Source organism: Oncorhynchus keta, chromosome 19, assembly GCF_023373465.1.
Source record: "Oncorhynchus keta strain PuntledgeMale-10-30-2019 chromosome 19, Oket_V2, whole genome shotgun sequence".
Taxonomy (NCBI): domain Eukaryota; kingdom Metazoa; phylum Chordata; class Actinopteri; order Salmoniformes; family Salmonidae; genus Oncorhynchus; species Oncorhynchus keta.
The window spans coordinates 24,155,609-24,175,909 of NC_068439.1; the positions used below are offsets into that span (position 1 = coordinate 24,155,609).

Below are 20,301 nucleotides of genomic sequence, written 5' to 3' on the forward strand. Positions count from 1 at the left end.
CAGAGACAGGCAAGAACATTGACTTAAAGTAACACATTTTAAACCCCACCACAGGTTAGAAGCAGTAATGTCTACTATTTTTTTGGCATTGAAATAAGGGGCAAGTATCAGTTGTTGGGAACAAAAATACAAAAAAACGCAGCGTGTTGGTCCCGTGTTTCATGAGCTACATTTTTTTTTTAATCCCTGAAATTTGCCAAACGCACAAAAAGCTTATTTCGCTCAAATGTTGAACATAAGTTGGTTTACATCCCTGTTAGTGAGCATGGTTATTACACCAGTGCACCTTGTTCTGGGGACAAATGCCACAGATGTCTCAAGTGCAATTGACATGCTCACTGCAGGAATGTCCACTAGAGCTGTTGCCAGTGAATTTAATGTTCATTTCTCTACCATAAGCTGCCTCTGTCATTTTAGAGAATTTGTCAGTACGTCCAAATGGCCTCACAACCGCAGACCACATGTAACTACGCCAGCCCAGGACCTCTGAATCCGGCTTAAGTCACCTGCGGGATCGTCTGAGAGGGGTGGTGAGGAGTATGTCTGTCTGTAACAAAGCCCTTCTGTGGGGAAAAACTAATTCTGATTGGAGCTTCCGAGTCAAGTGAAATCCATAGATTAGGGCCTAATGAATTTCAATGGACGGATTTCCTTATATGAAATGTAAGTAAAATCATTACATTTATATTTTTGTTCAGTATAGATACTGTAAAATGTAAATCAACGAAAATAAATTCCATGAGAAATATTTCCTGCAAGAGTATTTATTGACTGAAATTGGAGATAATGGTAACAAAGGAGGTGCCTGTACAAAGAAGCCACATTTACTACTTAAACAAAATTACATTGCCTTAATAATGAAGTGTTATATATATATATATATATCACACACACACACACACACACACACACACACACACACACACACACACACACACACACACACACACACACACACACACACACACACACACACACACACATAAAGAAATGATGGCTTTACATTAAGCGCCCCTTCCAAACAGTGAAAATAATAATTCAACCAACTACATTACTCCGCTGCTCCATCCTCAGGTGTTGGTTCATACTGCAGAAGCTATAAAACAAGGTAGAGCAAATTCAACTATTTGCAAGGTACAGATATTTGACATTTTCAGCCATTTGGGATGGCTTCCCAGACAAAGATTAAGCGTAGGACTGGACTTAAAAGCAGGGACAAAAACATTTAAAAATAAAACTCGATTGAAAATGCTTTCTAGTCCAAGCCTAGGCTAAATCAGTGTCCTGAAACCACCCCTTGCAATTCAGGAAAAATATTTAATTATCCAGCAATGCTGCTGACCCTCTTTCTGAGTTCTTTGTTTTCCTCCATGAGCAGATCACACTTCTGCTGTAGCTCAGACACCCCCAAACGGATGGTCTCGGCATCTGCTGTCTCCACACCAGCCACACCAAGGTGATGCTTTAGAAAGCTGTGTTTAGGTGAAGGCTATTCTAACTGCCTTGTTGTTAGATACAGTGAATAAATTATTGAGATGAGATAGAGCTGATGGTGCATAGAATGGAGCATAGAATGGAATGTGACCGAGTTCTCTTCCAGAGGCAATGTGTGGTCTAGGGGTAGCAGCTCTACCACTAGACCAGCCACTGGCACATTCTAAACTCTTATTTTTTAATTTAACCTTTTTTTAACCAGGTAGGTCAGTTGAGAACAAGTTCTCATTTACAACTGTGACCTGGCCAAGATAAAGCAAAGCGACAAAAACAACAAAAAAAAAAAAGAGTTAAAAGTACAGTCAATAACACAATAGAAAAATATATGTACAGTGTGTGCAAATGTAGAAGAGTGGGGAGGTAGGCAATAAATAGGCCATAGAGGCGACATAATTACAATTTAGCATTAACACTGGAGTGATAGCTGTGCAGATGATGTGCAAGTAGAGATACTTGGGTGAATAAGAGCAAGAGGGTAAGTAATAACATGGGGATGAGGTAGTTGGGTGTGCTATTTAGAGATTGGCTGTGTACAGGTACAGTGATCTGTATGCTGCTCTGACAGCTGATGCTTAAAGTTAGACTCCAGCTTCAGTGACTTTTGCAATTCATTCCAGTCATTGACAGCAGAGAACTGGAAGGAAAGGCGGGGGGAGACCAGTGAAATATAACCGCTGGAGCGCGTGCTATGGGTGGGTGTTATGGTGACCAGTGAGCTGAGATAAGGCAGAGCTTTACCTAGCAAAGTATTATAGATGACCTGGAGTCAGTGGGTTTGGCGATGAATATGTAGTGAGGGCCAGCCAACGAGAGTATATAGGTCGCAGTGGTAGGTAGTATATGGGGCTTTGGTGACAGAACGGATGGCACGGTGATAGACTGCATCCAATTTGCTGAGTGTTGGAGGCTATTTTGTAAATCACATCGCCGAAGTCAAGGATCAGTAGGATAGTCCGTTTTACGAGGGTGTTTGGCAGCATGAGTGAAGGAGGCTTTGTTGCGAAATAGGAAGCCGATTCTAGATTTAATTTTGGATTGGAGATGTTTAATGTGAGTCTGAAAGGAGAGTTTAGTCTAACCAGACACCCAGGTATTTGTAGTTGTCCACGTATTCAAAGTCAAAGTCAGGATTGTCCAGGGTAGTGATGCTAGTTAGGCGGGAGGGTGCGGGCAGCAATCGGTTGAAGAGCATGCACTTAGTTTTACCAGCATTTAAAAGCAATTCGAGGCCACGGAAGGAGTGTTGTATGGCGTTGAAGCTCGTTTGGAGGTTTGTTAGAACAGTGTCCAAAGAAGGGCCAGATGTATACAGAATGGTGTCGTCTGTTTAGAGTTGGAGCAGAGAATCACCTGCTGCAAGAGCAACATCATTGATATATACAGAGAAAAGAGTCGGCCCGAGAATTTAACCCCCATAGAGACTGCCAGAGGTCCGGACAACAGGCCCTCCAATTTGACACAATGAACTCTGAGAAGTAGTTTGTGAAATTGGCAAGGAAGTGATTTGAGAAGCCAAGGTTATGGAGTCTGCCGATAAGAATGCAGTGATTGACAGAGTCGAAAGCCTTGGCCAGGTTGATGAAGACGGCTGCACCATACTGTATTTTATCGATAGCGGTTATGATATCGTTTAGGACCTTGAGAGTGGCTGAGGTGCACCCATGACTAGCTCGGAAACCAAATTGCATCGTGGAGAAGGTACGGTGGGATTCAAAATGGAAAAGATTTTAGAAGGGCAGGGCAGGATGGATATAGGTCTAACAGTTTGGGTCTAGTGTGTCTCCCCCTTTGAAGAGGGGGATGACCGGTGGATCATTTTAGAAAGAAAGGGCCCAGATTGTCTTGTCCAGCTGATTTGTAGGGATCCAGATTTTTCCACTCTTTCAGAACATCGGCTGTCTGGATTTGGGTGAAGGAGAAGCAGGGAGGGCTTGGGAAAGCTGCTGCAGGGGGTGCTGAGATGTTGGCCGGGGTAGGGGTAGCCAAGTGGAAAGTATGGCCAACCGTAGAAAAATGCTAATTGAAATGATGGATTATCGGGATTTATCAGTAGTGACTAGAGGTCGACCGAATATGATTTTTCAACGCCGATACCGATTATTGGAGGACCCCAAAAAAAAACGATACCGATTAATCGGACAATTTTTATTTATTTATTTGTAATAATGACAATTACAACAATACTGAATGAACACTTATTTTAACTTAATATTATACATCAATAAAATCAATTTAGCCTCAAATAAATAATGAAACATGTTCAATTTGGTTTAAATAATGCAAAAACAAAGTGTTGAAAGTAAAAGTCCAATATGTGCCATGTAAAAAAGCTAACGTTTAAGTTCCTTGCTCAGAACATGAGATCATATGAAAGCTGGTGGTTCCTTTTAACACGAGTCTTCAATATTCCCAGGTAAGAAGTTTTAGGTTGTAGTTATTATAGGACTATTTATCTCTATACCATTTGTATTTCATATACCTTTGACTATTGGATGTGCTTATAGGCGCTTTAGTATTGCCAGTGTAACAGTATAGCTTCAGTCCCACTCCTCGCCCCTACCTGGGTTTGAACCAGGAACACATAGTCAGCCATCCTCGAAGCATCGTTACCCATGCAGAGTCTCAGAGCGAGTGATGTTTGAAACGCTATTAGCGTGCACCCCGCTAACTAGCTAGCTATTTCACATCGGTTACACCAGCCTAATCTCAGGAGTTGATAGGCTTGAAGTCATAAACAGCACAATGCTTGAAGCAGAGCTGCTGGCAAAACGCACGAAAGTGCTGTTTGAATGAATGCTTACGAGCCTGCTGCTGCCTACCACCGCTCAGTCAGACTGCTCTATCAAATCAGACTTAATAACACACAGAAGTACGAGCCTTAGGTCATTAATATGGTCGATTCCGGAAAATATCTCAAACTAGACATTTAAGTCTAAATATTCCTGTTACATTGCACAACCTTCAATGTTAAGTCATAATTATGTAAAATTCTGGTAAATTAGGCAGCCCAAACTGTTGCATATACTCTTGACTCTGCGTAAAATGAACGCAAGAGAAGTGACACATTTTCACCCGGATAATAGTCTGCTAACCTGGATTTCTTTTAGCAAAATATGCAGGTTTAAAAATACATACTTCTGTGTATTGATTTTAAGAAAGGCATTGATGTTTATGGTTAGGTATAGTCGTGCAACAATTGTGCTTTTTTCTCAAATGCGCTTTTGTTAAATCATCCCCCGTTTGGCGAAGTTGGCTGTCTTTGTTAGGAAGAGAGTCTTCAGAGTTCACAACGAGCCAGGTTAGCTGGCAATATTAACTAAATATGCAGGTTTAAAAAGATATACTTGTGTATTGATTTTAAGAAAGACATTGATGTTTATGGTTAGGTACACATTGGAGCAAGACAGTCCTTTTTCGCGAATACGCTCCACATCGATTATATGCAATGCAGGACACGCTAGATAAACTAGTAATATCATCAACCATGTGTAGTTAACTAGTGATTATGATTGATTTGATTTTTATGAGATAAGTTTAATGCTAGCTAGCAACTTACCTTGGCTTCTTACTGCATTCGCATAATAGGCAGTCTCCTCGTGGAGTGCAATGTAATCAGGTGATTAGAGCGTTGGACTAGTTAACTGTAAGGTTGCAAGATTGAATCCCCGAGCTGAAGGTAAAAAGGTAAAAATCTGTCATTCTGCCCCTGAACAAGGCAGTTAACCCACCGTTCCTAGGCCGTCATTGAAAATAAGAATGTGTTCTTAACTGACTTGCCTAGTTAAATAAAGGATAAATAAAAGGTGTACAATTTTTTTAATTTTATATCGGCGAAATCGGTGTCCAAAAATACCCATTTCCGATTGTTATGAAAACTTCAAAAATCAGCCCTAATTAAATCGGCTATTCCGATTAATCGGTCAACCTTTAGTAGTGACAGTGTTTCCTATCCTCAGTACAGTGGGCAGCTGGGAGAAGGTGCTCTTATTCTCCATGGACTTTATATTGTCCCAAAACGTTTTTGAGTCAGATCTACAGGAAGCAAATTTCTGTTTGAAAAAGCTAGCTTTAGCTTTCTTAACTGTATATTGGTTCCTGACTTCCCCAAAATGTTGCATATTGTGGGGGGTATTCAATGCTAATGCAGAATGCCACAGGATGTTTTTGTGCTGGTTAAGGGCAGTCAAGTCTGGAGTGAACCAAGGGCTGTATATGTTCTTAGTTCTACATTTTTTGGAATGTGGCATGCTTATTTAAGATGGTGAGGAGAGCACTTTTGAAGAGAACCCAGGCATCCTCTAATGACGGAATGAGGTCAATATCCTTCCAGGATACCCTGGCCAGGTTGATTAGAAAGGCCTGCTCGCTGAAGTGTTTTAGGGAGCGTTTGACAGTGATGAGGGGTGGTCGTTTGACCGCTGGTCATTACACACACAGGCAATGAAGCAGTGATCGCTGAGATCTTGGTTGAAGACAGCAGAGGTGTATTTAGAGGGCAAGTTGGTCAGGATGATATCTAAAAGGGTGCCCAGGGTTACAGATTGAGGGTTGTAGCTGGTAGGTTCCATGATAATGTGTGTGAGATTGAGGGCATCTAGTTTAGATTGTAGGACGGCCGGGGTGTTAAGCATGTCCCAGTGTAGGTAGCCTAACCGTACGAACTCTGAAGATAGATGGGGGCCCGATATGGTGTCCAGGGCACAGCTGGGGGCTGAAGGGGTCTATAACAAGTGGCAACGGTGGGAGAATTGTTTCTGGAAAGGTGTATTTTTAAAAGTAGAAGCTCAAATTGTTTGGGCACAGACCTGGATAGTATGACAGAACTCTGCAGGCTAACTACACCCCCTTTGGCAATTATATCTTGTCAGAAAACGTTATAGTTAGGGATGGAGATTTTAAAGACATCGCATGCACAACCACAATTGTAGATGCGGATTTTGTGATGTAGACAAACTCTACCCTTGACCGAGTTGCGGGGGGGCTGTAAGTCACCAGACTTTGGTCAAGGTAATTTCCTTGCCCAATGACTAGGCCTACATGGGCCATATTCAGTACGAAAACATTCTTGACCTGTGCAGATAGAAATACCACAAATAGAGCCTTTGTCAGAGATGCATGTTTGTTCTACATACATGCACCTCTCATCACAAATTAAATAAAAATGACAGGAACCATCAATAAGATCAGTTAGTTTAAGACGCTTCTGTTATATCAATTTGGAGTATTACCAAACCAAGACAAAAGGATACTCCAAAGCATTATTAGGTTTCTCTGGCTCTTCGTATAGGGCCACCAACACTGCAAACAGTAGGACTGTGGTTATGGACATTGGTGGTGATGTGTATAGAACTCAAAGATACTACGTTTACACAGCCTTTGCAAGTGGTTACAGTTAAAAGAAAAATTAAAACAAAGTTTCTCACACAGACAATGGCTATATGCATACATAGTCTATGCATTGTGGCAGTAATGTCCTTGAATTTCTGAAAGACCTACCATTGGTGAGAGTGTCAAGAACACCCGCTTTTTCGAGATACCTTCGAAATTGTTCCCTCTTAGATTCAGAACCCTGAAAGAAACAATAAAGAAAACACATTTAAAAGGCTGTAACAAAACAAACGTTGTCCATTTGCAGCAACTAGCTTACTACTTCAGTTACTTGACTGTTTCCGGGCAGTCAGCAAGCAGAATACAAATATGTTTGGTTGACCATGAAGTTTGAAAACGAACTACTAAACAAGCTAGCCAATAAAGCGTGAAAGTTAAAGTAATAAATTAATGCAGGTAACATTAGCTAAAACTACGATAACAAGTGAAAACACAGGATATGAAAGCGATATCTTCAAACCACTCGTATGAAGTTAATTGAAGAAAGGTTTTGTATACTTACTCTGTAATAGGACATTATGCCTGGCGACCAAATATGTTGCGTTATGAAGATAAGTAAACTATCTACAACTGGAAATATTTATCAAAAAACTAAGCCTGTGTTGTATCCATTACGCAGATTCTGTTGCAAAATGTCTCATCTGTTGCATAACGGTTTGCAACAGAAACGGTTCACTCCAAAGGGAAAACGTTTTACAACGAAAATTAGAGTTTCTATTGGACAAATTGTGATAGGACCCTCCCCGTTTTGTTCCGTTTCTCTGTTTGCTTCCGTTTAGTTCTTAAACGGTAAACGGTTTCCGTTGCGAGACGTAATGAATATACCCCTGACTGCTCCCTTCCACCGTGGTAAGGTTACGATTGCTAAAACTATGATTAATTTGTTGTATTTTTATTTATTCATACCATTGAATTATTCCACAAGATATAGTCCCGACACAAATCTAGGGTTGCTGCCCAAGCCGGCTGGTCATTTTGTCATTTTTTAAAATCAATTATTATTATTATGAACTAAACAAATACAAAAACAGAAATATACAAACAAGAGTACATAGACAGGGGTGTTACATATCGAGATACATTTTCAATTTGACAAAAAGTGTACATATTGCTTTTTTGTTTTTACACTTACTGATAATTTCTAAATATTTCAATCCTATCTCAAACAATGTGAAGATAGGTTTGTTCTTCGCCCGCTTCATTTTATGAATAAAGAATCTGGTATGAAAAATAAACAAATTAACAATGAAGGTTAAATCAGGGTCCATATAATTTGGATATAAATAAAACATAATATCAGAGTAATATAATATAATATATAATATAATAAATATATGCCATTTAGCAGACGCTTTTATCCAAAGCGACTTACAGTCATGTGTGCATACATTCTACGTATGGGTGGTCCCGGGAATCGAACCCACTACCCTGGCATTACAAGCGCCATGCTCTACCAACTGAGCTACAGAAGGACCGCAAATTAATATCAATTGTAGTTTCTTTTAAAATAAAATACTCTAACGCACTCCAAAATATTCTGACATAAGAACAGTCCCAAAAGAGTTTCTGGGTCACAACCACAAAATACACATTTGTTATCAATAGCTGTTTTGAATCTGTGTGTAATAAAGGTAGATTAATAGTGTAATAAAGGTAGAATTACAGGGTAGATTCTATGAATGAGTTTGTATAATACTTCTTTCACCTTATTAGATATACAATATTTGCCAGACAACAGCGAGACTTTGTTCCAGTTCACTTGTCCTAGAGCTGTATTCCATTATATTTTAGCTGAGGGGATAGTAACATTTTGACATAGTTTCCTTATATACATGTTACTACATTAATAGTTTAAAATGTCAATTCATTCTAGCTGTATTGAGGCTACAAAATCCTCAACAGTTGAACTTGGAGTACTGTTATAATCTCCTAAAAGAAGAATGGCACCTTTAGGGACAGCTATAACAACTTTTTGAAAATCCTCAGGAGTGAATGTAACATTGTGTGTTCTCATGTGTTCTGGATAATCATACATTTGTCCATCATTATTCAATAAGTGTTTAACCAAGATAATGCTGTTGTAAAACCAGTTCTGGAAAAACCAAGACTTGTTTTTGTATTTTATGTCTTTATTATTCCAGGTTGTATATCTATGTGGGGGAAAATTATGTTTTTACATGAGGTTCCAAGTTAGAAGTGCTTTTTATGAAAGTTAGCAAGGTTAATTGGTTTCTTACCCACATCAAAGTTGCATTTGAGTAAGAATTGTAGACCATCAATCTGTTGGAATATTAAATTAGGGATTATATTTCAAATGCAATCCTTATTTATTAAATCGTTTTGTATCCATTTGATCTTAAAGATTATATTAGAGGTTTTAAAATCAACCCTTCCCCACTTTGGGTGCTACATATTACTGCTTCTCTTAAATAATGAGGTTTGTTCCTCCACATGAAGTTAAATAATTTAGAATCAACCGTTTTAGTTACTGACAGAGGAACATCCAAGGCAAGGGAGGTATAAACTCATCTGGACCTTCAGATTTTGACAAAAGTACAGTCCAGATAAAGAAAAATCTCATAATAACCAGGAGTTAAATCTCTTTCCAATTTTCTCTACAATAGGAGATCAATTTAAATTGACCCTTTCTTTCGGATCTTTGCTAACTTTAATATTAAGATATGTGACCACATCTTTTACAGGGATATTACATACTGAGTTTAAGTCACATCTTTTCAACACAAATAATTCACATTCCCTAATATTCAGAGATAAACCAGATACATGTGAGAAGACATTAATACACTCAATAGCTTTCCTGGCTTCATTATAATCTTTTTTTTAAAATGGTGGTGTCATCAGACAATAATGAACATTTGATCTCTTTATCTTGTATCTGAATACCCCTAAATCTATCTGTATAGATATAAAGTGCCATAACTTGTGTGACCAATAAAAATAAGAAAGGAGAAATTGGGCATCCTTGTTAAATTCCGCTTCTAATGTCGAATCTCTTTGAAGTTCCATGGGATAATTTAACAGAGCATTGCTATTATTGTGAAGTGTCTTAATTACACTTTGAAAATATTGACCAAAACCAAAGTCTCAAAAATAAAATAATGTTCTACTGTATCAAAGCCTTGTAAAAGTCTACAAATAAAATACAGCTAGCTTCCATAATGTGCTCATTGTAGTCTATCAAGTCCAATACTAGTCGAATATTATTACATATATGTCTCCCCTTCATAAAACCAGACTGGGTATCATCAATGATTTTGTCAAGACCTTTAATAAGTCTTTCTACAAAGATGCATGCAAGTAGCTTTCCATTATTGTTCATGAATGTGATTGGTCTCCGATTTTCTAACATCATAGGATCTTTGTTTGGTTTGGGGATAACAGAAATGAGGCCTTGTGTTGCAGAAACAGGCAGGACCCCTAAATCAATTGCCTCCTTAAAACATTAAATATAAATTCAGCAATATCCTCCTGAAAATATTTATAGAATTCACAAAAAAAGGCCATCATTCCCTGGTGATTTGTTCTCTTTTACCTTGCTGATAATTTTTTAACATTTCATTCATATAAATTAATTAATCACAAGACTTTTGGAAGTCTTTATCTAGAAAGGAAGATATGTCACTAGTAGGACAGGCATTACTGGTGTAAAGATTACCATAGAATTCTGAAACATATTTTGAAATATCTTTGGGGTTTTCATTTTCTTTGTCATCTATATTAAACTCATGAATTGAGGTAAATTCAGATTTTCTCACTAAATTGTAAAATTATTTTGTGTATTTTTACCTTCCTCCAACCCTCTCCTTCTTGATCTTACAAATGCCACTGTTGCTCTCTCTTCATACATTGGTCCATTTCTAGTTGTAAAGATAATAACTGACCCTTTCCTTCTTCATCAAGGTCCTCCATAGAGATTAGAAAAAGTATTTCCTTAAGTTTATTTTACCTCAGTCTTTTAAGTTCAACAATTTCTTTACCTCTCTTCATGGCTGTTTGTCTTTTTTTATACTTCATTGATTCCCAATATTTCCCATAAGACTTAAATGGTTGGGCTTTCTTCAAATTTTGTTGTATAATATCTTAGGCAATGATCTTGAAAGTAGCATCTTCCAACAGTCTACTATTGAGTTTCCAATAACTTCGATAGTTCTAATTGTTGGATTGCCATACTGGCTGGCAACGTTCTTGCTCCTCTGAACAACAGTGTCCTGACAGCAAGGTTTTATTCAAATCTCCTCTGTTGAAAATGAAATGTTAGTCTAAAAGAAATGGAATTGGCTTTTAACCAATCAGCATTCAGGATTAGATCCACCCCTTGTATAAACAAATTTATAAACGGGGTGGTTCAAGCCCTGATTGGCTGACAGCCTTGCTATATCAGACCACAGGTATGACAAAACATTCATTTGTACTGCTCAAATTAAGTTGGTAACCCATTTATAATAGTAATAAGGCACCACCTCTGGGGTTTGTGGTATATGGCCAATATACCACGGCTAAGGGCTGTATCCAGGCACTCAGTGTTGCTTCGTGAAAAGAACAGCCCTTGGCCCCCCCAACAAAAACTAAATTCCCAACCAACGCGTGTCCCGATACGCGTCCTCTATTCATCTGAATGTGTTGACGGTTGGAGAAATTGCTTGAGCTGCGCTGAAAATTCGAGAAGTGGGAAAGACAACGGGCCAATGTTCTAACACTGCTGTGCGTAGATGTACACGTTTTGGGCTATGATTAACGTTTTAGTCGGGAGAACCAATGAGATTAAGGGGGCGGGAAATACAGGTTATGGCGGAAGTGAGACAAAATTGGCAAGTTGATAAGCTAAACCCGGGGGTGTTGGGTAGCGGAAGTATAGTATACAATAATGTTGTTTGATACTAAAATGCTGGTATTTAGTTCGTAGTGAATACACCCTATAACAGCACTACCTATCGTCTATTTTCAAATCACGACGAGGTTGTGAACAACCAAGCAAAACCAGTAGCTAGCAATCTATCTGAGTAGTTAGCGTTAGCAGTAACTAGCCTAGCTATCTCCAAACAGGGTTGGATTTGACCAGTAGATTTAACAATCGCTAACGTTGATTTGTTTGGTGGAGTTGAGGTAAAATGTCGATTCAGTACGAGGAGCCTGCATTGGCTCGGAATTATGGTGTTGTGGACTCTTTCCCAAAGGATTTTGGCTACGGAGTAGAGGAACCAGATATCGAGGAGGAGAGCACGTCAGGTGACAGTAAACCAAGGATCCTGCTGATGGGATTGCGGAGAAGTGGAAAGTCATCTATTCAAAAGGTGTGTTGCTATACTTCTGTTAGTTTAGTTCTCCAATAAGTTGCTGCTGGTCAGTTCTTCTGTGCATCACTACAATGTTTATAATGTGTATGCACCATAGTGTTTATGCATAGTACACTACTCAAGTTGTTGATTGTTGTTGAGCTAGTTAGTCAAGTAGTAATGTACACTGATTGTATTTGTCTAATTTAAACATCTATTGTGCAATATCCAGGTTGTATTCCACAAGATGTCGCCCAACGAGACGCTGTTCTTGGAGAGCACCAACAAAATCTACAAGGATGACATCTCCAGCAGCTCTTTCGTCAATTTTCAAATCTGGGACTTCCCTGGTCAGGTGGACTTCTTTGACCCTACCTTTGACTATGAGATGATCTTCAGGGGCACGGGGGCTTTAATATTCGTCATTGATGCTCAGGTGAGAATACTAGAGGAATGTTAGACATCGTACTAGGGCAATTCCAAGGTAACACACTTTAATTATGCTTTAAAATGTATGCCAAACAAAAACCATTGATTTCAAAGATGAACAAACCATACTACTCCAATGACTACTTAGAAAACTGCAGATGCACAGTTTGGTTTGTTAGTCTCAGCATAATTCTGTAACCATGCAATTGCCCACTACCCATGGCAAACATTGAGAAGGCTCTTCTTTTCTACAGCAGTCCTGGGAGACTGACTGTACAGCCTACAGTTCCACTGATCTTTATTTATTTAAAAAAAAAAATAGGCTGATGCACTGTGTCTGCTCTACTTATGCCTTTGTTCTCTTGGTTTCATCAGGATGATTATGTTGAAGCCTTGGGGAGGCTACATCTCACAGTGTCCAGAGCCTACAGGGTCAACCCAGAGATCAACTTTGAGGTGTTTATCCATAAGGTTGATGGCCTGTCAGACGACCACAAGATAGAAACCCAAAGAGACGTCCATCAGAGAGCCAACGATGACCTGGCAGATGCCAGCCTGGAGAAGCTTCATCTCAGGTTAAGGGCCCTACACACTTCACTCAAACTATGCAAACTCAGCAACAGCGCATCATTTTCACATGTAGTTCTATGTACTTTTGTGTGGCTCAATTTGTAACGGACTGTATACAGCGCTCCGTCGTTCTGTTTGCATGACGTGTGTAGCGGCCTTTAGTATAAAGGACAAGACACAACATAATGAACGTCGGCCGTGCGCAGTAGATCACCTGCTGGGTCTGGACCAACTGTGGCTATTCAACATGAAGAATCTTAGGGAAATGAACAGTAGTAAATGTCAGTTGAAATTCTGTGGTCAGAGGAGATATGAAGGCCACACACTTGCTTTTAACCATTTGTCGGCGCAGTCTGTTTTGTCCTTAACTGGTGGTAGGTTAGGTATGTGGCTGAATGTTACTCAGAGGGATCAGCTTGTTTTTGACCTAACATGTTGGGAGAGGAACTGTTAGAAACACAGGAAATATAACTGCGATCTCAATTCTCTCGTTTCTCCTCTCTTTCCATGTTTCAGCTTTTATTTGACCAGCATCTATGACCACTCTATATTTGAGGCTTTCAGTAAAGTTGTCCAGAAGCTCATTCCTCAGCTACCAACATTGGAAAACCTTGTGAACATTTTCATATCAGTACGTATTATTTTGACCATAAGCTGATTTGAACTGATTTTCTGTTTTTCTGTATTTCTACACAAATCTCAACAGATTTTTTGCAATGTTTTAGTCCTTTCGATAATGTCAAAATTCCCCCTGTGTTTTTATTTTTGGACAGAATTCTGGGATTGAGAAAGCCTTCCTGTTTGACGTGGTCAGTAAGATTTACATCGCCACCGACAGCTCCCCTGTGGACATGCAGTCATACGAGCTTTGTTGTGACATGATCGATGTTGTCATTGATGTCTCTTGTATCTATGGGTGAGAGAAAATCATATGCCAGGGTTCCCCAACTGGCAGGCTGAATTTGTCCCGCAGGTGGTTTTATTTGGGCTCCCAAGTTTTATAAGCAAAAAAATAACAAATAAATAAACACTAATAATAAATCATTGTTGGACATAAGACTACAAAAACACCAGGAAATCAGCTCCAAGTGATTTTAATTTTGGAAATATTTTCCCAAGTATTCCCACGCATAATAGAGAGACAAATGTAAGAAAGGTTTCAAATTATTGTGTTTTAGTCAACTATTATGCAGTCTACAAATCATTTGTAATTATGTTCCGGCCCCCGACCATCTGCTCAAGAAAACAATCACCCCTCGTCTGAATCTAGTTGATGATCCCTGTCATGCCATTTAAAAATGTGTGTATTGAACATCCTATTTAACTGTCTCTTCAGTCAATTACATTGTACATGCTTGGGATTTATGTGAAAATCATTTGAGATGAACAGTGCAGTGAATACGCATCACTCTGTCACTGTATTCGGTTGAAGCGGGTGGTAAGGATGCTTTTGTGATTGTAAAAGTTAACAAGGAATCGTAGATTGCTGTGATTGTGAAAAGCTATTGTGGAGAGCTTTGAGTTTATTTTGGGATTGTAAAAAGTGAATAGCTTTGTTCTTCCATTGCAGCCTGAGGGAAGATGGAAATGGCAGTGCATATGATAAAGAGTCTTTGGCCATCATTAAGCTCAACAATACCACCATACTCTACCTGAAAGAGGTCACCAAGTTCCTAGCCCTCGTTTGCATCCTTAGAGAGGAGAGCTTTGAAAAGAAAGGTAAGACAAAAGTCTGGCACCATTTATAGGATTGAACCATTTATGTTAGCAGCCTATTGTTGATTTGACCAACATGCATATAGCCTTTAGAAGAAATTTAACACGCTGTACTACCATGCTGATCTCATTTGTAGTGCTGGAAGATACTGGCCCAATTCCTTTTGAAATAAATTCATATAGCGTGATTTATTTTCTGATGTTTTCTTTCAGGTTTAATAGACTATAACTTCCATTGTTTCCGCAAAGCCATCCAGGAGGTGTTTGAAGTGGGGTCCTTGACACAGAGGACGGGCAGACTACAGCCAAGTTCGTCCAACAACAGCTTGTCCAGCGTAAAACTTGGTGTATTAAACGGAAGTGCTGTTTAGAGGAATGTAAGAAAAGCAAAGAGGTTTGGAATGCCTTAGCCACTGAGAATGGACAAGTAGTAATTGTCTATTTTACTTGGAAGGCTATGGACCATCAAAGGTGACACAGGGGAAAAAGCAGGAAAAATCTTGAAAAATAACACTTGGGATGGGGGAGGGTGCTGTTCTGTGCAAGGATTGGAAAGGGTAAAAAAAACGCTGCAATGGACTAAACACTGAACAGAGTTGAAGCCAGCAAGCACATCTATTTTAAGCACCTCAATGTTTTTGGGTTTGACCATAATGATTATTTTTGCTACAAACAGTTTTACGAGTATCAAGATGACAATGTCGTCATTGTGGTCTTCCTCAGCACAAGTCATTTAAACAGGGCACTATCTGTGTTTTCCTGCTCTTATTTCAGGCAAGGTTCAACAGGAAGCAATGTTGGAAAACAAATTAATTAGGAAGCCTGCATACAGTAAATATCACTACCATTCAAAAGTTTGGGGTCACTTAGAAATTGACATTTCCTTGTTTTTGAAAGAAAAACACGTTTTTTTGGCCATTTAAAATAACATAAAATGGATCAGAAATACAATGTAGACATTGTTAATGTTGTAAAATACTATTGTATCTGGAAACGGCTGATTTAAAAAAAAAAAAAAAAAAAAAAAGGAATATCTACATAGGCGTACAGAGGCCCATTTATCAGAAACCATCACTCCTGTGTTCCAATGGCACGTTGTGTTAGCTAAGGAACTCTGTCCAGAAGGCCAGCATCCCGGAGTCGCCTCTTCACTGTTGACATTGAGACTGGTGTTTTGCGGGTACTATTTAATGAAGCTGCTACTGAGGACTTGTGAGGCGTCTGTTTCTCAAACTAGACACTTTAATGTACTTGTCCTCTTGCTCAGTTGTGAACCGGAGCTTCCTGCTCCTCTTTCTATTCTGGTTAGAGCCAGTTCTGTTCTGTGAAGGGAGTAATACACAGCGTTGTACGAGATCTTCAGTTTCTTGGTAATTTCTCGCATGGAATAGCCTTCTCAAAACAAGAATAGACTGACGAGTTTCAGAAGAAAGTTCTTGGTTTCTGGCCATTCTGAGCCTGTAATCGAACCCAAAATGCTGAGGCTCCAGATACTCAACTAGTCGAAAGAAGGACAGTTTTATTGCATCTTTAACCAGAACAACAGTTTTCAGCTGTGCTAACATAATTGCTAAAGAGTTTACTAATGATCAATTAGCCTTTTAACATGGTATACTTGGATTAGCTAACACAACGTGCCCTTGGAACACAAGAGTGATGGTTGCTGATAATGGGCCTCTGTACGCCTATGTAGATATTCCATTTAAAACATCAGCCGTTTCCAGATACAATAGTCTTTTACAACATTAACAATGTCTACACTGTATTTCTGATCAATTTTATGTTATTTTAATGGACCAAAAAAATTGCTTTTCTTTCAAAAACAAGGACATTTCTTAGTGACCCCAAACTTTTGATTGGTAGTGTACATGTTAGTGTTATCGCACTGGACATTGGTTACTATGGTGCAAAGGGGTCTATTTGTAAGCATACAACTATAGATCTGGGACTATTGCTATATGTATTTCAACTTAGTTGATTTGATTGTTTTGGAGCCTAGCAAAAAACTAGGCCTTGTTCCTCAAAGATAACATTCCCCCATCTGGGAAGAAAACCACCTCGAAAAGTACTTGTGGTTGTAAACTATGATACTGTACCTACTACTCTCATGCAGTTGTCAGTTTCAACTTGTAGCCAAATTCACTATAAAATGAGTTTACTGTTGGGCCAGTCAGTACCCTGTGCTGCATAAAAACATATATATTGAACTATACTAATGACAAAATGTGTGAATGTTTGCTGAAAGGTCTCTGTGTTACAAATACCTGGGTCCAACATTTTTTTTACATAATGTATTAATTAATTTAATCTTTCAATTACACAATTATGACTGGTGTGTTTGTGTGTGTGTGTGTGTGTGTGTGTGTATAAAGGTATTTCTCTCTGATATGGAAAGCTATCTGAAAGGTCAGTACAGTACTTACAGTATGTTTTTAGTAGTGAGTACCAACAACCCTTGTGGTATGTAGAGGTAATCATTCAGACTGCGTCCCTACATAGTGCAATACTTTTGTAGTCTGACTACCCATCCTCATCACTCTGGCCACATTCACTAGCATTTCTTGTATGGAGTGATCGATAGAGCAGCGGAATTCGATTCAGGATGTCAGGCAACTACTTTTGACCAGAGCCCTATGGGTTTCCCTATGGGCCCTGGTCTAAAGTACTGCACTATAAAGGGAATGCTTGAGGTCTCCCTAGACCCCAACTGTGCAAGTTATAATAACTTAATAAATTACCAGCGTTTCAAATGGAGTAGTACAGGATGTTAGTCTTATTGGTTCTAGGGTGCTGTAGTGACTGACTCTTAGCATGCCTCCAAAGCGGCACACTATTTCCTATTATAGTATACTATTTTTTTTTTTTACCAGGGCCCGGTCAAAAGTAGTGCACTATAAAGGGGATAGGGTGTCATTCGGGATATAACCTTTATGATGAAAGTGTTTGTTACTCATTTGACAACCAATTGGTATGATTCTATGATTCCATTGTGAGATAATGTTTGCATTGGTCTTTGTTCTGCTTTTGGGTGCAAAGGGAGGTGAATCATATCGAATATGTTGTCAGATGCCATAAGGTTATAAATGTTTTTTTTATTGAGTGTAATTAAGCATTTAAAGCACTTAAATTAGAAGGGAAATTTGAATGTCTCCTATTTTATCTGAAATTGTGTGAAGCATTAAATATATTTTTTCATTTGAATATTGTCACTCATAACTGTACTGTTCTGAACATCCAGTCTACCTACCATTTTTGATCCTATACAGTACATGTATTGTCTTGAACAAAACAAAAAATGCTTCTGAGGTTGAAACAAGTCACTTGCCTAAATTGAGGCTAGACGTGTGTTTCTTGGCTAGACGTGTGTTTCTTGGCTAGACGTGTGTTTCTTGGCTAGACGTGTGTTTCGAGGCTAGACGTGTGTTTCGAGGCTAGACGTGTGTTTCGAGGCTAGACGTGTGTTTCGAGGCTAGACGTGTGTTTCGAGGCTAGACGTGTGTTTCGAGGCTAGACGTGTGTTTCTTGGCTAGACGTGTGTTTCTTGGCTAGACGTGTGTTTCGAGGCTAGACGTGTGTTTCTTGGCTAGACGTGTGTTTTTTGGCTAGACGTGTGTTTCTTGGCTAGACGTGTGTTTTTGGCTAGACGTGTGTTTCTTGGCTAGACGTGTGTTTCGAGGCTAGACGTGTGTTTCGAGGCTAGACGTGTGTTTCGAGGCTAGACGTGTGTTTCGAGGCTAGACGTGTGTTTCGAGGCTAGACGTGTGTTTCGAGGCTAGACGTGTGTTTCGAGGCTAGACGTGTGTTTCGAGGCTAGGGTTGCAAACTTCCGGGAACTTTCAATACATTCCCTGGTTTCCAGAAATCCTGGTTGGAGCTTTCCTGCTTATTCCTGCCTCATTCTGGGAAAACCAGGGAATTTATTGCCAGTTCCTAGAATTGTGCAACCCTAGTATTGGCTCATCATGGCACTGCTGCTGTATTACAGTGGGCAGTAGATGGCACTATTGATCTACTAAGGAAAATAATATGAGAAGCGGAGTATGATGATGTCTATGACTGTTAATAGAATTATAAATATCAGAGGTTCAAGACCACCGACCTAACCACAAATGTAATGTAACGCACACCTAGATTGCTGTATGGTATTTATTATAATATGAAATACCTGGAGTCAGTGTTACATTACTTTGGTACCAGTGACTGTCTCTACATTGGTGACCTGACTTGAACTGTGTATACATGTGCCTGTATGGTCTATGCATTGTAGTCTTTAAGGTAGACCCACTGCATGCTGTTGGGAATGATCAGTTCAGGTGGTTGCTATCACCCAAAAATAATGTTCCATTATTCCATTACATAATTGAACCCCCCCCAAATGTTGTACATAATTGAAACATAGGACCTCTGAGCATCTTATAAGCCTTTTAACAGTACAGGGTGAACAACACAAGATAAATAGATTGAAATAGTTAAGTCAGTTACATGTGAGATTAAACTTTGTTCATACTACCATGTGCTCATGCATTTTCATGCCTAATGGGTAGTGGCAGGATGGAGCCAAAACGTAACTCTTTAATCAACCCCAGACCTCCAGTTTAGACTGGTGGAAAATGGAGGTTAAAAAAAAGGGAAATAATATCTTGCTTGCCAGGGCTTTTTTCAGGAACCCAGCAGTTTCTCGTGACCGCAGAGTATTTACTCTGCTGAGTGAGTTGGTAAGGAACCTTAATCAAGTCTGAATGAGTGACAACACAAAAGTGAATCCTTATGGTAGTTAATTGCTTAAGTTTTTACCCCCATCAGCCTCTTATCAACCAATGTTAGTGACAGTGTTTGGGAAGCTACTCTGAAAATATAGTTTACCAAGCTAGCAATTTATTTTCAGTGAAAATGGTTAAGCTAAAAAAAAATGCATATGTCAATCTGAAATGTCATGGACTATAAATGCAAGAACAGATCATTTTGGGGTCATATGTTAACATTTGACCCCAAAGTCATATTTAGCCTATTAAACACAAGTGAGAGAATTACGCAGGTCTGATGCCGAAAAAGAAAGGAAATGATTGCCTATTTAACCCATATTTTATTTTTGCAAAAAAAAGTAGTAGAGTGTACTTCCAGTAGTTATCTACACCACTACATGGCAAAAAAGTAATTAACTAGTGAAAACACTACCCAGATTTGAATTTAGTTAAACTACCACCAAGCTAATGCAAAATGTAGTTAAATTACAAGTTGAACTACTTGTAGTTCACTACTTCTTTACACTGGTTAGTGAGATACACGACCTGGTCCCAGATCTGCTTGTGCTCTTGTCAACTCCATTGGTAATTGTCAAGCCAAACACGGCATGACACTAATGGGCGACAAGGAGTTAACCTGATAGTACAGACTGGCACTAACATAACAC

At 39.1% G+C, this 20,301-nt stretch overlaps 2 protein-coding genes across 3 annotated transcripts; one reads left to right on the top strand and one right to left on the bottom strand.

The window, feature by feature from the left end:
• Positions 1-865: 865 nt before the first annotated feature.
• Positions 866-7,574, bottom strand: LOC118371947 (c-Myc-binding protein-like). Its single transcript, XM_035757606.2, has 5 exons — positions 7,385-7,574; positions 6,991-7,063; positions 6,744-6,792; positions 1,343-1,472; positions 866-1,096 (listed from the first exon to the last, which is right to left on the bottom strand). Exons 1-5 carry the CDS (start codon positions 7,397-7,399, stop codon positions 1,052-1,054), a joined length of 312 nt encoding a protein of 103 aa, XP_035613499.1. The 5' UTR covers positions 7,400-7,574; the 3' UTR covers positions 866-1,051.
• Positions 7,575-11,677: 4,103 nt separating this feature from the next.
• On the top strand, positions 11,678-18,092 carry LOC118371962 (ras-related GTP-binding protein C-like). Of its 2 annotated transcripts, none has more exons than XM_035757645.2 (7): positions 11,678-12,194; positions 12,409-12,612; positions 12,981-13,180; positions 13,692-13,806; positions 13,949-14,091; positions 14,746-14,894; positions 15,141-18,092. In XM_035757645.2, exons 1-7 carry the CDS (start codon positions 12,012-12,014, stop codon positions 15,260-15,262), a joined length of 1,116 nt encoding a protein of 371 aa, XP_035613538.1. In that variant the 5' UTR covers positions 11,678-12,011; the 3' UTR covers positions 15,263-18,092. The 2 variants fall into 2 exon arrangements, with proteins under 2 accessions (XP_035613538.1, XP_035613537.1); XM_035757644.2 differs by having other exon boundaries at positions 11,679-12,194; positions 15,105-18,092.
• Positions 18,093-20,301: the final 2,209 nt, after the last annotated feature.